This window comes from Astyanax mexicanus, chromosome 1 (genome assembly GCF_023375975.1).
Source record: "Astyanax mexicanus isolate ESR-SI-001 chromosome 1, AstMex3_surface, whole genome shotgun sequence".
Taxonomy (NCBI): Eukaryota; Metazoa; Chordata; class Actinopteri; order Characiformes; family Acestrorhamphidae; genus Astyanax; species Astyanax mexicanus.
Genome location: NC_064408.1, coordinates 107,475,021 through 107,495,853, shown reverse-complemented (window position 1 = coordinate 107,495,853; position 20,833 = coordinate 107,475,021). Strand labels below are relative to the sequence as shown.

The window sequence follows — 20,833 nt, the reverse complement described above, 5'->3', positions numbered from 1 at the left end:
TTATTATTATTATTATTATTATTATTATTATTATTATTATTATTATTATTATTATTATTATACAATTTCTCTGTCATGTTTAAAAACCTAAGCATACAACAGTGTATTTTATATATAATACATTATGTAATATTACCTGACAATTTAAATCAGTATGAGTGAAAGCGCTGTCTGAATAAATGTTATTTTATACATGTATTTTTCAGCAATAAAGAGATGTCAAGAGAAGCAGCAAATATTTGAGGATTTTACTGTTTAAAGCTTAATTCAAGTTGGCGATGAATCATTTGTTTGATTTATATCAATACTGACTGAACAGGCACAGCTGAACAAATTGACATAAAAATAATATGATATAACAAAATAGATTTGATTTAAAAAAGATCTGCAAGACCACTATAAGAACTGAGAAACTATTCTCTGCTGCATTGTTTCTGTTTCTTTATGTTTGTTATTTTGAGATCTATTTAAATTTAATTTAACAAAAAATGTATAATTTCATTTTCAGTGAATGTTTCCCCTAATAAACTTTCTGAGCTTCACTTATGTTACATTATCCTAGCATTTTATTAAGTTCACGGTTTATTACAATTAAAGCTTGATGATAGGGCTGATACAACATTATTAAAAAAGTGATGTAAACAATATAAAAGCTACACATTTTTGAAAAATGCCAAATTTTCAAATCATGTCATTCTCTTATTAATCAGTCAGTAATTGATTATGTAAACAATATACATACAGTTTTGGAAAAGAAAATCAGAGACCACTTCATTTTATGAATCAGTTTCTCTGATTTTGCTATTTATAGGTTTATGTTTGAGTAAAACGAACATTGTTGTTTTATTCTATAAACAACAGACATCATTTCTCCCAAATTCCAAAAAGTCATTTAGAGCATTTATTTGCAAAAAATGAGAAATGGCTGAAATAACAAAAAGATGCAGAGCTTTTAGTCCTCAAATAATGCAAAGAAAACATGTTTATAGTCATGAAGTTTCAAGAGTTTAGAAATCAATATTTGGTGGAATAAACCTGTTTTAATCACAGTTTTCATTGCATCTTGGCATGTTCTCCTCCACCAGTCTTACACACTGCTTTTGGAAAAAAATTATGACACTTCTGGTGCAAATATTTAAGTAGTTCAGCTTGGTTTGATGGCTTGTGATAATCCATCTTCCTCTTGATTATATTCCAGGGAGTTTCAATTTGATAAAATCAAAGAAACTCATCATTTTTATGTTATCTCTTAATTTTTATCCAGAGCTGTATATTTAGATATCGGAAATGATTAAAAAACAGAACACCAATACTAAAACAATTTCTACTGTGATATTTATTGATATTAAATTACTTTCCAGACTTAATTACAATGAAGCTTTTACACAGTCTAAGCTATTTGTAGACACTTTACATTTAAATTTGATACATGATCTGCTTGAATCATGCTCTGGTACAGTATTTGTGAATCAGTCATTCAGGGATACTGTATGTAAAAAAAGTCCTACAGCAATTTCAGAAACACCTACTGAAAAGCAGCACTCAACACTTTACTCCTCTCTAGCTTTTCCTGACAGCCTTAAATAATTCTCACATGACAAACACACTCCTCCAGACGGCATGAATCACGGTGTGTGTGTATATGGTTGTGTGTGTGAGTGTATGAGTGTGAGAGAGTGTGGTAAAACACCAGTGGTTCTCCTCCAGAACTCAGACGAGACGCGAGCTCTGGGTCAGCTCAGCACTGACTCTGCTGTAGTAGCCCTCAAGAGAGCCATCACCCAGCACACACACACACACATGTGCACACACACACACGTGCATATGTGTATGTTTGTGTTTTCCCACCCACATCTATTCCATGGAGGCTTTCACCCCTTCCACAAACACACTTATATTTAACTTCCGCCCACTTAAAGTAATCCCTCACTCTCTGTGTCCCCGTTTCTCTCTCTCTCCCCCTCAGTTTCCTCCCAATATTGCTTACTGTATCACTCTGCGCATCTTCCAAATAGCGATGCGCTGATGTTTGTTCAAGTGCAGTTGATTTATCATTGTTAAATGATGCGGTTGTATTAATCATAGGTTATATTCTCAGGGGTGAGAGTGAGTGGAGTGTCTGTAAGAGGAGAAGAAATCAATCTCTCATGCGGTTGCAGGCTGTTAAAGTTGATTTCTCTCCCTGTCTCTCTCTGTTTCCCTGACTTTGAGTTTAATGACGTATAGTGCAATATGTTGTCTGTGTATACCACAGTTTAAATATATATATAAAAAAAGTGATGCACTTTTGGTGTAGATCTCCAGTATGCAATGAAAAACAAGTGTCTCCAAAACAGCAACTTTACAGGAGAGAGAAAAAACCTTCAAAATTTTTAATAGAAGTCAATGTAAAAAGAGTTTACTTCAGGTCATTTTAAAGTATTTCTATTTGTCCATTCATTAATACATTTTGGCACAATATAAAGGACAGTTTGTCTGTTCAAAATATGTAGTAAACTAAAAATGATATACGATATACAGTATACACTATTTATAAAAAAAGTATCCAGACACTCTTTTAATGAGTGAGTTTATCTACAGCTTGTTTTATAACCATATAAAAGTATTACCAATATTGGAGGATGTTCAATGCAACCAGTAGCATATTTTATCTAGATCTAATCATCCATTAACAAATGCCATCAAAAATTAAATGATTCAAATCAAATAAAAAAAAAAGTTAAAAACAACAAAATGGACCAAGAAAGTTTTATGGCAACAGTTTGGAAAATATGACATTGAATTTCAAGTTATAAGTATATATATATATATATAAGTCCAACATATTAAACAAATCTTTTTTAAAATTATTTATACTAATTAAAACCACTATATCAAAAACTAAGAAATAAGTAAGATAAATAATACAATGATTCACTCATTTTATTTGTAAAATACACTTTTTTCTGTGTTATTCTTTATTAAGTCTTTATTATAGTATACTAATATAATTCCTCTTAAACTTGTAGGTTGTCAATACATTGTAAAACACCCTGTTTAAAGTCTTAATATATTTCCAGTGTATTCTCTATGTAAACCTTTTTATACACATAATTCTCATCCTTCTCTCTCTCTCTGTCTCTTTCTCTCTCTCTCTCTCTCTCTCTCTCTCTCTCTCTCTCCCTCTCTCCCTGTCTCTCTCTATCTGTCTCTCTCTCTCTCCCCGTCTCTCACTGTGAGTGTAGGTGGAGTGGGTGCGGACCCCTCGGCCGGTGGAGGTGCGTGTGGTGTGTTTGCGTGGGGTAAGAGAGAAGCTCTGCAGTGGTTTGTACAGTGTGAGCGTGTCCCTGCACAGTCGGCTGGGCGGACCCGCGCTGCACTGGACCCAGCTGAAAGGGCAGCAGTGGAGCAGTACCACAGAACCTGTAGAGCACAAGGGCCGATTCTGCGACATCGACCTGCAGCTCACCCAGTCTGTCTGTGTGGTGAGAGAGCGTTGTCTAACACACACTGATGAACAATGGATCAGGCCAATCAGTAGATCTTCTGAATAAAAAAAATGCTCACATGTCAGGAAAAACTGGACTAATTTGCTAGCTATAGAAAACACCTGGTAAACTAAGCTACTGGTTAAATTTAGCTGTAGTATAGAATGGGTTCCCAGATGTTCTGGAAGATCTGGAAAACCTATATATATAAAAGTAGGAGGCCACTTAAAAATTATGAGTTTTCTTGATTTTACCAAATTGAAAACCTCTGGAATATAATCAAGAGAAAGATGGACACCAGGACTGGCATAAAGTCATCCAAAAGCAGTGTGTAAGACTGGTGGAGGGGGACATGCCAAGATGCTTGAAAACTGTGATTAAAACCAGGGTTATTCCACCAAATATTGATTTCTGAGCTCTTAAAACTTTATGAATATGAACGTGTTGAATATGAAATCTGTGCATTATTTTAGGTCTGAAAGCTCAGCATCTTTTTTTGTTATTTTAGTAATTTCTTTTTATCGTAAAATTTCTGGAGAATGATGAAAATCATCAAAATTAGTTTTTGAGCCTTTCTTTTTTTATTGAATGCTCCACCATGGATAGATGCACCACCATCATATCTCACATTGTTTTATTTGATATATTATTTGTAAGTCACCATTACTATTACTTAAAATTTTTTTGACATATTTGTGCTTGCTTTCACATAGATAAAATTAATGGAAAATGTCTTGGCAAATTAATTAAAATAGGAAAATCCAATTATTGGATTTATTGAAAAAAATATTTCCTGAAAAGAGTCGAGTATTATCTTCTTTAGGAGGCTGAATATGTGATATACCTTCACCCAATTTGGCCCAAATTGAAGAACTTACAAACTACATCTAAATAGTAGGGAGACTAAATAATAGTCAGATTGTTTGTGATATATCTTAATTGGGGGTCCAAATTTGTGATATACCTTCCAATATGGGTTCAGATATAAATCAGATCAGCCCAAATCAGAAATAATTTTGATTTCTTAGGAATAGAGTCAAGTAGGCATATAGCATCATGTGTGCTGCATTTTAAGATGTACTTTTGTAAACATTAGCTATTGTGTGTGTAAATTATTAAAAAGGTCCTATATATCATTTCTGAGACCCTGGATTCAGAGATCACAGTGATTCTCCCATATCAGTAAGTACATTTACTTTATGACACTTTATTTCTATGCTCATTTGAACCCATTAAAATCCACCACCAGCCCCTCCTGCCTCCTCACGTCTGTGTTATCTTCCAGAGCCCCTTAAATCTGTTCTGGATTGTGGACTGATATATTTACAGCCTCCATCTCAGTGAATGGATATGTTTGAGGATGCAGTAAGGCCTCCTTTTTACATATGAGAGAGAGGTTGAGAGTGCAAGAAAGAGAAAGAGTGAGAAAAAGAGAGACGATGACAAGTCTTTCAGGATACAGATGTGTGATGAGAAACACAAAACACACTCTTCATCTGAAAGTCATTCTGACAACGAGGGGTTTCCATTTAACACCCCCCCCCCCCCCCCCTCATCCACAGAGAGAAGGGTGGGGAGCGGCGACCGAGGGGAAAGCCTTTGAAGCGAAATCCAAAGCTGAAATTTGCTAAACGCCTGCCTTGAAAACAAACAGCAGTTATCTGTCACAGTCTATCACGACAGCTGATTTGCTGTCGAAGCTGCAGTGTGTTCAGGATTCAGCCACGGGTCTTTTCTGAAGCTGTGAAAGAGATGAGAGATGAGGTCATGGACACTTCTGTTAAATAGTACTGCTTGTGTAAAACTGAGAACATGGAGAACCAAAAGTATTCTTTACCGGCCACAAAACTTAGACACGGGAATTAGAACTGACTCCATTTGAGAACTCTATTAAAAGTTCATCTCCTTTGAAAGTAGAAATAAATGATAGTGGGAAACCAGTCACATTTTGATCCGATCTTCCGGGTACCCAGATTTGTGATTTGCTTCATTCTGGGGGCATTTGTGATATACATTTTTCTGTTAATTTAGATTTGTGATTTATCATCTTTTGGAGGCCCTAGAGGTCTAGATTTGAGCTATACCTCCTTCTGAAGGTCCATATTTGTGCTATACCTCCTTTGAAGTTCCAGAGTTATGTTATACCTCCTTCTAGATGTCCATATTTGTGCTATACCTTTTTCTAGAGGTCCATATTTATAATTCACCTTCTTTTGGAGGTCCAGAATTTAGCTTATATCTTCTTCTACAGGATGAAACGTGTGCTATACCTTCTTTGGAGGTCCAGACTTCGATTTCCATATTAATTTTTTTATTTATAATTTACCTTCTTCTGGAGGTCCACAGTTGTGCTATACCTTCTTATACAAGTTCATATTTATTATATACCTTCTTCTGGAGGTCCAGAATTGGGCTTTTACCTTCTTCTACAGGATGAAATTTGTGCTATACCTTTTTTGAAGGTCCTTATTTGTGCTATGCCTTCTTATACAGGTTCATGTTTGTGCTATACCTTCTTTGGGGGTCCAGAGTTATGATATACTGTCTTCTAGATTTACATATTTATAATTTACCTTCTTCTGGAGGTCAAAATTTGGGCCATAACTTTTTCTGGAGGTCCAGTGTTCTGGTATACCTTTTTTGGGGGCTGTAGATTTGCGCGATATACCCTATCTGAGGGTCAATATTTATGATAGACATCCTATTGGGTCCAAATTTGTCATATATCATCTTCTAGAGGGTGCAGATATGACTCCATTTGAGACGTTTTTGAAAGTTTGTCCCTTTTCAAACTAGAGCTAGATTATAGTGGGGAAGCAGTCAGGTCTTGGTATATCTCCTACTGGGGGAGTCCATTTTTAAACTAGAACTAAATTATTGTAAGTAATCAGTCTAATTGTGATATACATTCTTCTCTGGAGTCCAGATTTGAATTTTTTTTTTCAATCAAGCAAAAGCAGCAGAAATCTGGACTATTATTAGGTCCCTGAGGACTGAGGACACCGTTCTAAAGCACATTAATTAACCATTTGAATTACATGGCTGAGAATTAGAATTAAAGTATTTTACTAAAATATTTAACATTGCACTTCTGACTCATATTGCCCTGCTGTTCATTCTGCTTCATTTGACCTGTCAGAGCCTTCTCTGAATGTCCTAAAGCTAACGTTATAGTGGTGGTGTGTGTATGAGAATGTTGGGTCAGTGTAGTCTGAGCTTTAGGGGGTTTAAAGATGTTGTATTAGAATGTAGTGGAGAAGCCTGTGAGAAATCCAGTATGAATAAAACAGCAACTTCACTAACATGACATTTCATCCCTGAATGTAAATCAAACTGGAGCTTTCATTCATTTATATAAGGGCAAAGCATTTTATTGGACTTGGGATGAAAGCGTATCATCTTACAAGAGTATATAAAGACGGGGGACAGGGAGGCTGTTGACAAAATGTATAAAAAGAATATTAAGACACCTTATATTAAGTACAATCATATTTATATTTGTATATTAACTCATTTGTGTGAGTAACAGATCAGCCAGTGTGTTGCATTAGATCATGCAGATATGGATCAGCAACTTCAGTTAATGTTTATTACCATCAGAATGGGAACAATGTGATCTTATTGATTCTCTGTGAGAAATGACTTTTCTTGGTTCTTGGTGCTGGTTTGAATTGAACTAGAACGGCTGATCTGTGTTTTTATGAACAGCTGTGTTCAGATCTTACTAACAATTATGAAAGGGAGAAAAAACATCCAGTGAATGGTCTTGTGCAACTTTTAGAGAACTAGACACTTGCAGATGTAAAACATTAAAGTGCTTTATAAAAATACAGAGTGTGTAACTAAAGTTCTAGATGTTAACCAGAGAACAAATGGATCAGTTGCCAAACCAAAACTAGAGAATACATTCTGAGAGGAAACCAGCTTCCCTTGCCAATGAGCACTAAAAAATGCAGAGAACAGACAATGAGAGAGAGGAACAGAAAGAGTGGAAATTTATGTTTTTTTTGCACAGGCCAGAAAAAAAAAAACGTGTTGGACTAGATGTGAGAAATCCACATTTGTGTTTTAAACTGGAAAAAAATATATACATATTTCTCAGTGTAATAGAACCTTCAAAGGGAACAAACACTTTTCTTGGTTTGTATGTCGCAGCATTCTACCCTTGTAAAAGAAAAGGGTATATTAATAAGTAATATTAATAAAAAAATAATAAGTATTAATATTAGTAAAAATTAATAAGTATATTTTTAAATGTATTTTTCAATATGTTTTAAGTATATATATATATATATATATATATATATATATATATATATATATATATATATATATATATATTTTTTTTTTTTTTTTATCAAAACAACATATAATTTAAAGCATATTGCTTAAAAATATGTTTTTTTTTTTTTAAATATTACATTACATTACATTTGGCAGATGCTTTTGTCCAAAGCGACTTACGATAGTGAAGTACAAAAGTAATAGAAGTTAAAGGTAAAACATTTTTAGTTAGGGCCTAAAGGAGGTCAAAGGGAAATGATGGGATAGAGAAGTGAAGGAGGAGAAGAAGGAAATGAGGTTAGAATTAGTTAGTTTGTTAGAGGTGTTAAGAGAGTAAGAGCTCTTTGAAGAGCTCTGTCTTCAGGAGTTTCTTAAAGATAGCGAGAGATTCTCCTGATCTGGTAGTGGAAGGTAGTTAGTTAGAGGTGTTAGGAGAGTAAGTGCTCTTTGAAGAGCTCTGTCTTCAGGAGTTTCTTAAAGATAGCGAGAGATTCTCCTGATCTGGTAGTGGAAGGTAGTTTGTTTCACCATTGGGGAACTCAGTATGAGAACAGTCTGGATTGCTTTGTGTGAAATACAGAGAATGTTCATTTAATGTGTATTTTTATAAAGTATATTACGTTGAAATGCATTTTTAGTATTCTATACCTAATTTGTACATACTTTTAATGCTCTTAAGTATACTTTTTCGTTTCACAAGGGTATTCTGTTTTAGTATTGATGCTGAGTGTTATTTATACCGTAGTACATTTTTGACATGTGGTAGAGCATCATACTTGAAGCATGCTACCTTTAGGAATTCCAAAGGGATGTTCGACCACATTTTTTGGAATCCATACATCCATGAATCCATGTGAAATGAAGGCAAAAGGAGGCCATAATCAGTACACTCTCAGCCAAAGACTCATTTACATCTATGGCGTTTGGCCGACAGTCTTATCCAGAGTGGCTTATGATTGCATCATCTTCCACAGGTAGGCGAGTATATATAGCGTTGGGAGTCTTGCCCAAGTTCTCCATAAATTAGACAGCACTCTTCTCTGTGCTTTGGCTGAAGAATGCTTAGCGCTCCAATTGAGAGCATCCTGTTAGTATCTCCCACCCATCCTCCAGCTCTCCATTACTGCCAATCCTGCTGCTGCTGCTGCCACTGTTTTTGTTGCCTTGTTTTGCTGGCGTTTTGTTTTGGAGAATCTGATCAGATTTGCTCGTGATTGGCTGGAGTGCCCACGTTTACTCCCTCCATCCCTTTTTGGTGCTTTCGGAGAGGAAATGAGGAATTAGCAATAGTAGGTGGAATGTGGAAGCTTATCATGTTTTTTTCATCCTTTTCTCTCCTTGATACTTTCTTTCTTTCTTGCATTTTTTCAGTCGTCGGTGTGGAGGGAAGCGCTGTGTGGAGATTTGATCTGTCTTCCGGATTTGTGTGTGGAGGCACATGACTGTCTGTCCCCACAATCTGGAGCGTTTACTTTTAAGTGGGATGCACAAGCCTCAATAGTCCAGGCAAAGCTGGGGATGATAAGCGAATCTGGGGCTGCTCTGCCAGCCGTGATTGTTTCTCTCGGAGTTCTGTAGGCCCCTCATCTCTCCTGCCATTGTTCCGGAACCTCCACGGCTCTTCTGTCCTCTCAGCTAAATCTTTTAATTGATTTTCTTTAGAGACGGAAAGAGACAGGCTCAAGTGAAGTGGGCCTACGTAAGTGTCTGGGTTTGTGTGTCTTTTTTTTTTTTTTCATTTCCCCACCCCCCCTCATCTACCCCTCGCCCCTCCACCCCTTGCCCCACATCTTCTAGAGTTTGCACAGAAAACACAAGTCTGTTTTGAATGAAACGTGATCGTTCTAATGGTTTAATAGATGCTTCCCTCCGAAGCTGGGGAGTGTAGTGTAGTGATTTGTAGCATGTGGTTGGTTCTAGCCATCGCACGTGAGAAACTCCTCTGGTTTACACAAGCTCCTAATTCCACTTCGTTCTTTCATTTTGTGAAAAAATTGCACCATTAGAGGATTGGAGATCAGCACAAAAAAGTGCAAATCTGTTTATTTTCTGTAAAAAATCTAAATGGAATTTATTTAGAATGGCTTGAACACTAAAGAAATATAAAGCAAAATAAAGTAAAAAGGGGTAGGTACACTATTAAAAATAAGGGTGCGTCAAGTGCTTCAAGACAGATGTGAATGTGAAGACCCTTTACACAAATTAACATGCTCTAGACATTAACGTATCATTTGCATATAAAGTATTCGTTACATTCGTGTCTTTTGTAACCAATTGAAACATCTTTATAAACTTTATAATAATTAATATATACAGCTCTGGAAAAATAAAAAAGAGAGCACTTTAGTTTCTGAATCAGTTTCTCTGATTTGTATTTATTCTATAAAATACGGACAACATTTCTCCCAAATTAGAAAAGGCTGAAATAACAAAAAAAAAGATGCAGAGCTTTCAGACCTCAAATAAGGCAAAGAAAACAAGTTCATATTCATAAAGTTTTAAGGGTTCAGAAATCAATATTTGGTGGAATAACCCTGATTTTTAATCACAATTTTCATGCATCTTGGCATGTTCTCCTCCACCAGTCTTACACACTGCTTTTGGATAACTTTATGCCACTCCTGGTGCAAAAATTCAAGCAGCTCAGCTTGGTTTGATGGATTGTGATCATCCATCTTCCTTTTGATTATATTCCAGAGGTTTTCAATTTGATAAAATCAAAGAAACTCATCATTTTTTTAGTCTGCTTTATATGTTTATTGCACTTAATAATCCAAAATCTTCAGAAAAATCTGATTGTGGCAGTAACCGAATCAACATGTTTACATGCACGTTATCAGATAATTGCAGAAATCCAGATATGAATGGATTTAAACACACTTACTGTCTGTAATTTATAAATTGTGTAGTTATGTATTAATAACAGTTCATTTAAATGTATTACAAAATAAGTATCTTTTTTTAATGAAAAAGCAAATAAAATAATATTTTGTAACAGCTATTGAGCTACAGTGGTGTATTTACACCACTTATTAGAAACTAAATTAAAGTTGTTAAATGTGTAATTGCATATACTGTAATTATTGTAATTAATCTGTAACAGTGAATTCATCCACAGTATGTATTATTACACTGTTATTGTATAGATGGTTATGGTTTAATACTACAGTTTTTTACAGGCGCTTATAAAATAAAATGGGACCAAGTTTATATTTATTTTTTTCTCAGATTCATTTTCTTCAGTCAAAAATAGCTCACCGTTCATCTTGGTAGTTTTTTATTTTTTTAAAGAAAAACAGAATAATAAGCATTAGTTTCCTCTGTCTGATTCTCTCTTTTCCTCTCCCCATTTTCTAGCTGATATTTATAGCACTTTGCTTATTCTTTCAGTAAATTAGGCATATGAAATACGTTCTTTCCCCCCTCCAATATGCATAATGTGGGAGATTATGGAATAAATTTGAGGCCTGAGTCAGAGAACGGCTGCTGTTTTTCAGGTGCGAGGAAGCGGCGGACGGGGAGGGGAAACACGTGATGAATGTGATAAAACAAGTCTCTTCCATTTGCCATTCCGACTAATAGAGGGATGAAATATTCCCCGGCATGATTGATGAAGTGCTGAGCTCCTCTCTGTCACTTCATTTTTTAACGCCGCGACGCAGGTCTGTCTTCCCACTCCTTCAGTAAATAGGAATCCATGTTTGTTAAGCGTGTGAACCCTCAGCATGGCTGTCAGCTCGTATGCATGTTACACATGCTACAATAAATCATGGCTAAATCCTCCTGAATTTCCTCTTAAATATGAGTTGTTTTTTTCCTGGCATGTGCTCGTGTTTTCACCCCGGCATGTGCCTCCCAACATTACGGTTATGCAGCGTAAATTCTTGTGATCTCCACACCTTGGCCTCTCTCCCTAGCGCAGAAGAGCATGATGGAAATAAAAATGTGCCATCTTCGTGACCCACTGTTTTTAAACCCAAATATTTTCCAGCGTGATTTGACACAGTTTGATGGTGTGTTTGATGTGCCCTCGGGACATTAATAAGATCGACACTAGAATAGTAAACAATTCAGTGCAGCTTGATTCAGTTTCATTTGCATGGTAGGATTTTCTTTTTTTTTTTTTTTTCTCGTTAATATACTCATAAAGGCAGAGAATACAAGTCTTAGTATCACAGAACACTGCTGTACTAATTTACAAAGACACTATACAGTAATGTTTGGTGGAGGTGATTTCTGCTTAAGAGGATCAACTAGTGGTTTAGTTCAAGGGGTCACTTACTTTTTCTAGCCTGCATTATGGATGTTTACTCAATGCTCAATATAGTTAATAAAATACATTATATATATATATATATATATATATATATATATATATATATATATATATATATATATATATATATATATGTGTGTTAGTCAGTCATATTTGAAGAAAAAAAAATGTTTTGTAAAACAAACAAAAAAAATAATTTGATGTCAAATTTCTTTAATATTATTAATAACAAATTAAGAGATACACAAAATATTTCAAGATAAAAATGTTTTATAGACTTTCTATCTAATATCTGTATGTTTTGTGGGATAAATATAAGGTGCTTGAATCAATATAAACTTACCCATGATCCAGATTTTGTTGTTTTTTTTATAATATATTTATAACATTTGTTAATAATATATCATTTTAAAAAAGTATTTTTTTTATCTTTAAATGCCACAAATTTTCATTCATTCATTCATTCTTCATTGATTACTAATAAAAATGTGTTCTTAATAGATAGGCACAATCTAAGAGAACTAATATATCATTAAAAAAAGTTATTTTTAAAAACATTGATTATATTCATAGATTATTAATAAAATGTGGTCTAAATTATATCTAAATTACAATCATAGGTACATACAACTTTTGTTGATGCTGCACATTAACATCTGTAAAACATGGTGGAGGGAGCTTCCTAGTCTGGGATTGCTTTGCTGCCTCAGGCCTTGGACACCATGCTACGATTGTGGTAACAATAAATTCAAGCATTTTACAGGATTTTTTTTTTTCCATTTTGCAGCCCCTGGCCTCAGGCTAAAACGACACTGGGAGATGCAACAGGACAATGACCCAAACCACACAAATAAATTACTTAAAGAATAGTTGAGAAAAAAATTACCCTCTTTGTATCGTTTGTTCCTGACCCTCTTTGTATCGATACAAGATACTGATGAACTGAAAGACTTTTCCTTTGGAGGAATGGTCTAAATTCCTCCTTAATATTGCGTAAATTCCATTTGCAGCTACAGGAAATAGTAGGTTAAGGTGATAGCTGTTTAAGGGGGGTCCTTGTACTTGTTGAATATGGTTCACTTACTTTTTCTAGCCTACACTGTGGAGGTTTACACAGTGTGCTCCCAAAAAGAGCAAAACAAACTATAGTTTAGTTAGATTTTGTATAATAATTGCAATGTGGATAACAATCAGACTGATCAGATGAATTGTTGATAATTAATTCATAAACCTAGGTAATTCCAGATGGATCACTTATTTTTTCTTTTTTTTCTCTCTCTCTCTGTCTCTTTCTCTCTCTCTCTCTCTCTTTCTCTCTCTCTCTCTCTTTTCTAGACCTTACCTGCATCCTGTTACCTCCTGCCTTCCACAGTTTTGGTGTTCAGGCTATTGAGCATGTCCAGTGAGCAGAGTCCTGTAAGCGGTGTGGTGGCCTGGGGGGCGTTCCCAGTGTGTGACTGCTCTCTCACCCTCATCCAGGGCAGTTTCCGCACCCCTCTGCTCTGGGGTCGCCCCAACCCAGGTCTGGACCAATTCAGAAAAATGGAGCAGCTGCTGTCCGCTGACCTGGACAACTGGCTCTGCAACCTGTACTTCCAGGTACCTTTTCTGTGTGAAGAGTATGACATAAAGCATATAGTGACTGTGGAATTAATAAATTAATAGGTAATATAGAGGATTTATACACTGATTAGCCATTACATTAAACCCTTATCTCATTACAGTTTCACTTGTCAAAGGGGTTGGGTATACATATAGGGGCATTACAGTAAGTGAACCGTCACTTCGTAAGACTCATTGCCTCACTAATCTATTATATTTGAGACCTCACTTCACTTCTCAGTATAGATCATTTAAAGATTTCTCAGTGCTAGATACCATAGGTCACATTAAAAGGTAAAAGGCCTTGTGATGTCCATGCCTGGATTGGTCAAAACAGTTTTGATGACGGTTCACATTCACACAAATTTAAGTGACCTGTATCTGTGTGTAATGTGAATGAATCTGTCCCTAAAAAAATTATACGTGTATAAATGTCGCCTTCTTCACAAACAACGAAAAAACATCTTATTTGAGAGATGACTCTTAGCTTTATAAAGGGAAATGGATGTGTTAGCAGCTCATATGTGGAGCATCTTTTTCTGGAGTGGAGAAACAGAAAACAGCTGGTCTGAAGTTCATGCTTGGGTTGAGGAGGTGAAAAAAGGCCAGGCTGCTTGCTTTTGCTGTTTTTGCACCAAGAGATAGATGTGTGGGTACGAGAGAGAAGCACGTAGCGCATGTGTAAAAGCATAAAAACGCATGAATTCATATTTGACTGTTCAAATTCATGTCGCATGTCCATGGATCGGATAAGTAACTGATTTAGGACCACATATGAAAGTGACTCAAATTTGATTTGAAAAAAAAAAAATCGGATTTGGTACGTTCACACAGCCATGAAAAAATCTGATCTGAGCCACATTAAGCAACAAAATACAATTTGAGTCACTTCAGCTTGGTAATGTGAACATAGCCTTTGAGAGACCCATACAAATGTAGGCATTTAGTTTTAATGTTATTGCTGATTACAATATGTATAGTTATGTTCATATAACTTATATGAAAATAACTATACATATTGTAATCAGCAATAACATTAAAACTAAATGCCTACTTTAGTATGGGTACTTCATGTCAAAAGACTGATTGAAACTTGTAGCACAAACATATTAACAGGCGGAATCTGACTTTTGCATAGATATCTGATTTTATTACCTTAATGTGACACAGATCACTGATCTGATTTTTTTCAAGGCTCTGTGGATATGTCAAATCTGATCTTATGGAATCGGATTTGAGTCACTTATATGTGGGACTAGAGAGATTGGATATGTATTTGATTTGTAGGAATGCAACAGGAATCTTTTTTGATGCATTTGTTTTTGCGTGTCAGCATGCACTCATTGCTGTTGGCATCAAGCAACGCCAGCAGTGCAACAAAACAACAATGGAGCAGAGTAACATAAATGTGCATAAACATATCAGTGTGCACATACAGTGCGTGACTTTTCAAGATCGGATTCTGGATTAATTGATGAGGCTTTTGTAATGTGAATGTAGCCTGTGTTTAGAGAAAAAAGAGGACTGCACAAAAGGAAACAGACCTTATGTTCCCTGTGAAGCATGGTGGCGGGAGCATATGGTCCTACACAATAGTAGTCAGTTAGTAACAATTTAAGTGATAATCATAAAACCAGTTCAGAAATAATGTGACACCTAAAAGTATTGTTGTTGTTGTTAGTCTTCTTTTTTAATGTACGTATATGATGTGTTTGGTAATATTTAATTAAGCATTTTTGGCAAGATACATGTCATATGTTTCATCTAAAGATCCTGTATCACATGTTAGATATTAAGTGTGCTATGGAATGTTCTTTAATTAATTTTGATTCTATTTAAAACTGTATTTTTAAATTGATAAATAACCTTTTTCAGACCTATAAAATGGTTGCTACACTTACACAGCTTTATAACAAATGCTACAAACATTATTGTAATGTTTAATAACATGGGATTCCATTACCTGTCATATGAGTCAATGTGGGGAAAAACAAAAAAAACAACTTTTTGAGCATTTAGGCCACCATAGTCTCTTCGTGTGAGCTGCATGGAGAATCAGAGGTCCCGGCCTGGGGTGTGTGAGTGTGTGTGCATGTGTATGTGTGTGTTTGTCCGCATGTGTGTGTGTGTGTATGTATGTAAATGGCTTTTGCGAGGAAATTGAAAATTGGAGCCAGATTGTAAACAAACCGCATCTTTACTAAACATATCCGGATGCATTTGAGGAAATGCATTGATCCTGTTACTCAACAGCTTAATTGAATTAAGAGACAGAACAATGGCTTCTCTCAGAGCACGCTTGGATCTGCTTATCCTGTCTTTATACACCGCTAATGAATGATGGATTAATATCGCTAATACACTATTAAAGGATAATGGAAGTGAAGTCACTGTTACAAATTAGGCAGTAGAACATCCTGGGACTGGAACCTGATGAAACTGAAAACATGCTGGAAGAAGGATGTAGATCGTGTTGTTCAGCCTCTGTCTGATAACAATCTTCCCTGTGCTTAGTGGTCCTCGCTGTTCTTATATCAGATTCAAAGAGCCTTATCAGAATAACCCAACAATACTTTCCACACACACACACACACATATATATATATATATATATATATATATATATATATATATATATATATATATATATATATATATATATATATACTGTAATATAATTAATATCAATAAATTGCTATTTTAATAACTTCAGGTGAGTAGCTTATTTAAGTAAGAATGCAGTATTATAATTTATCTTTCTGTTTATTTTCAACAAATTGCACAGCCGTACTTTACAACATTAAGTATGTTTTGAATATTTGGAAGCTTGTGTATAGTTACATACATATCTGGAAAAAAATAAAAGACCACTTAAAAATGAAGAGTTCCTTCGATTTTACCATATTGAAAACCTCTGGTATATAATCAAGAGCAAAATGGATGATCACAAGACATCAAACCAAGCTAAACTGCACCAGGAGTGGCATAGAGTTATCCAAAATCAGTGTGTAAGACTGGTGGAGGTGAACATGCCAAAAATGTAAATATAAACTTTTTTTTTTTTTTTTTTTTTGCATTATTTGAGGTCTGAAAGCTCTGCATCTTTTGGTTATTTCAGTCTTTTATCTTTTTCTGCAAATAAATGCTCTAAATCACAATATTTTTATTTAGAGGAATGTTGTCCGTAGTTTATAGAATAAAACAACAATGTTCATTTACTCAAACGTGTACCTATAAATAGCAAAATCAGAGAAATTAATATTGTATTTTTTTCAGAGCTGTATATGTGACTTATGTGCTGTTGTTAGTTACATCTATGTTTTTAGACTTTTTTAGAATTACATCTTAATTAATGTTTTGTATGTCTTTACAATATTGAGTATTTGGGAATATTTGAAAGTCTGTGTGTCATTATTATTATTGTTTAAATAAATTTTTAGATCGAGTAATCTAACTTTCGTTGGGATTAGGCATAATTCCAAAGACGTATTTTTAAAAATATTGTTCAGTACCTTAAACTGTAGGTTTAATTATTAGTTATTATATATTTATTATATGAATTATTATTAAATCAGAAACTGTTGGAATTATTTTTCAACCATTAGGTTTATATTATGTTATGAAGTCCCACAAAATTCTGTTTTGTTCCCTATTTAAGAGTTTTTGAATATTTAAAATCCTGAATCTCATATTATTGTTAGTTAAATCAATTTAAGTTTGGGAGAGCTGACTTTTAAAGGCGTTATGTACAGTACAGTAGTTTCTCAGTGTATAATTTTCCACTCTTGTTCTCTTTCACCCTCTCTCTCTCTCTCTCTCTCTCTCTCTCTCCCTCTCTCCCTCTCTTTCTCTCTCTTTCTCTCTCTCTCTCTCTTTTGCTCTGTGTAGGTGAGGATACTCCCGCGAGGTGTCCCACTGGTTCCGGAGTGCACTGTCCCCCCGCAGATTCCCCCTGGTCTCCAGCCGAGTTCCAGTGAAGGGACCCCTCCTGATGTGGCCGCCTCCGCCTGTTCCTCGTCTTCCCTGCCAGGTAGAGCCCCTGCCCCCCTGCACAGGGAGAAATGCCAGCGAATGTCATGCACCTCCTGCAAAAAACAAACACACACACACACACACATACTGTAGCAGAGTGGCAGGTGCCAGGCTAGATCATTCATGCACAGAAAATAAATGATGTTCCACTGTTTATCTTCATTCAAGTCCCCTGAGAAAAGACACTGAAAATAAGCTTTATATACGCTCCACATGCACAGTTTATTCTTATTTTTTCTTTAAAAGATGCTTAAGTATTCTTAAAATGTAACTCTGGAGCCACCCTGTATTATCTAATGCAAAGGCTTTGGAGTTTAATTCCATTCAGTACATTATTCAATTAATAGATTTACTGAATATACACAGGACTTCATGACTAGAGCTGATCAGTACAGGAATAATATGTTTATTCATTTAATTCAAGATATGGTGGCTAAAATGATTGCACCCAGAAGGAAGTGATGGACTGCAAAGACTGATATGAGCAACACTTGGTGATATTTTTTGAGCTACACCTGTATAATGCAATATGCCATATGTCTGAGCATGAAGCTGTAGAGGTTCCTAATGGTGTCATGCGATAATATTCATGCAGACATCTTATGGTAGAGGTGGAGTGTGGATCATACTGGGCTCCAGTAGCATTCCACACATTGTTAATCAGAGATAGATCTGCCAGTGCAGCTGGCCATGTCTTTGCATCTGTGCGATCAAGGCATGCTCTTGGGACGGCAGCAGTTTGTGGATAAGCATTGTCCTGTTGGAATAGTGCACCAGAGTGTGCATTCAGAATAAGCAGATGGAAGTTAATGGTTGCAGGACCGTCAAAATGCTTGTAATAATGATATATAAACATGATTATACCACATTTAGTTCGGATTGTGCGATGTGATTGGCTAAGAGGCTTTTTATAAGTGCCATTGTCAGCTGGTAATGCACTGTAACTGTAGCTCTCCATGTATTACTCCGCCGCATAGAGGTAACCTAGCAACGATGCAGCGCTTACAAGCCGAACATTTTTAACTTGCAGAGTTTTTATTTTCTCTTCCTCTTTAACTCAAAATCGTTCAGTAAACAGTAATAACGGACTGTGGTGTAATCACAATAATACACTCGTGGTCCTTGCTATAGCGTGTAATATTGGCACTGCTGTGCTGCTCTGTGACCTACAACCGCAGCACAGCAGTGCCAATATTACACGTTATAGCACAAACCTAAAGCATTTAGGTTAATCAGAAAGCTATTACAAATTAAATGTTGGACAGTTGTTCGTCATCACCCATATCCTCTGCTTTTCCTCTAATAAGAGCTCATTCATCCTCATCTGTAGTCATTAATTATTGATATTTTGAGTTGGTGAGTGTTTGGCTGTTTGTTTGGGGAACAGCAGATGAGTGTGCGGCGCCTCATGCCAAGATTAAAGAGCAGAAACATGTTGCGTGAGTTCTGAAGGGTCTGAGGGGATGATATGGACACGAGACTGAGGGACTTGGAGGCCGTACCGCACGCGAGTATTAGCAAACACATCGGCAGCTGTCGGAAAGGATGAGGAAATGCAGCTAGTCTACATTTTTAAGCTCCATTTTTTTAAGCTGTAGTCATATCAAAATAACATACTGTTTTTGTTTTTCTGAGGTTTGCAAGCTGGGATGACCTTCCTTCTTTTTTTGTTTCCATTTCTTATGTTCTGTATTATGATGTCATTATTTTTCTTCTAAATTAATTTTTTCGGGATTACTAATTTTTTTTTTTACTGTTGAATCTAACACTTATTTTTAGCTGTATATCTGGTAAAGAGACAATACACTAATGCAAAGCAGTGTATGCATATACAGGGAGTATAAAATGTGTTTATATTGCACTACACACCATAATAACAAATAGAATCTAAATCACAAAGTATATATATATATATATATATATATATATATATATATATATATATATATATATATATATATATATATAGGTACTTCTGTCAAGACGCACTTCTGACGCACTTCATCACTATCTTACACCCTGCCAGCAGTCTATTTTAACTCCGGTAAACTAGCGAATATATAGTTTACGAATATATCTATGCTGATTGAGTGGTGGTCTAGAAGTGAGGTGTGTTCAAATACATTTCTGACGTGTTGCTATCTTGGTGGTGCACCACTGACTGATTGAAACCCTGACAACAGTCAACAGTCAGACGTCCATTTCGATCTTAGTTACACAGGTGTACAGTGCACCTACACCCCCTGCTTGTTTCACACACACATAGATGTGAGATGTGCTGTAGCACACAAACCCAACTTTTACATCAACCATAAACAGAATATGAAATAAAATATCATTGTTGTTTCTGTAAATGAACTGCTCTTACACCTTTATAGCGTATATGAGCAGGTCAGTTTCCTCTGCTGAGAAGCGCAGAAGTGCTGCGCTGTTAAGATACCAATCTACCAAAGTCAGAGCACTTCTGGCTTTAAAGGGAATAGCAAGTGGATTTCATGTTATTTCACATTACTTCACATTACATCCAAAGTATTAGTATTAGGAGTAGTAAATGTTTTTTTTTGTTTTTTTTTTTGCATTTTGAGACGCGCAAGTCATATTTTTTTGTGTCCTCTCGATACCAAAGACACACTGACACACTTTAAATCAAGCTGTGCCTATAGACTGCTAAAATAGGGCACACTGACTTTAAAAAGAAACAAAAAGTTTATGTTTTTTTCATATTAATGTTAATTTAAAAATTAACATTTAAAAAGACATGCATGCACAATTTTTTTTTTTTTTATTCTATTAAAGATGTACAAAGTAAGATATCTATTCTCATTCTGTTCAATAAAATAACATAGCCATCCATGACTGGGAGTCTCAGTAAAGACAATTGTCCACCCTCTCTTGCTTTACTAGCACAATTTCAGCCAGAGAGCCATCTGCTGTTATCTTATATAAAATAATTGTATGTTAGTCCAAGTTAAGCTGTATTTCTGTTGTATTTCTTGTCCAATCTGAGCTGTTCAGTGACAGTTGAAAAGGTGCAGTGACTGGCTTCATGTGTGTTAGAGGAAGCACATGCTGGCCTTCTTCACCCTCTGAGGAAGACTAGGAGAACCTCAGTATCAGACAAAACTATTGGCCACCTGATGTACAGTATATAGATATATTGATATATACTGTA

At 35.5% G+C, this 20,833-nt stretch overlaps 1 protein-coding gene across 2 annotated transcripts in view; it reads left to right on the top strand.

The window, feature by feature from the left end:
• ofcc1 (orofacial cleft 1 candidate 1) overlaps nt 1–20,833 on the top strand; it is a 168,284-nt gene that overhangs the window by 33,460 nt on the left and 113,991 nt on the right. For both annotated transcript variants that reach the window (XM_022680172.2, XM_022680169.2), the window contains exons 12-14: nt 3,225–3,464; nt 13,363–13,626; nt 17,518–17,659. In XM_022680172.2, coding sequence (XP_022535893.2) covers nt 3,225–3,464; nt 13,363–13,626; nt 17,518–17,659 — 646 coding nt within the window. The remainder of the gene's footprint in view (nt 1–3,224; nt 3,465–13,362; nt 13,627–17,517; nt 17,660–20,833) is intronic.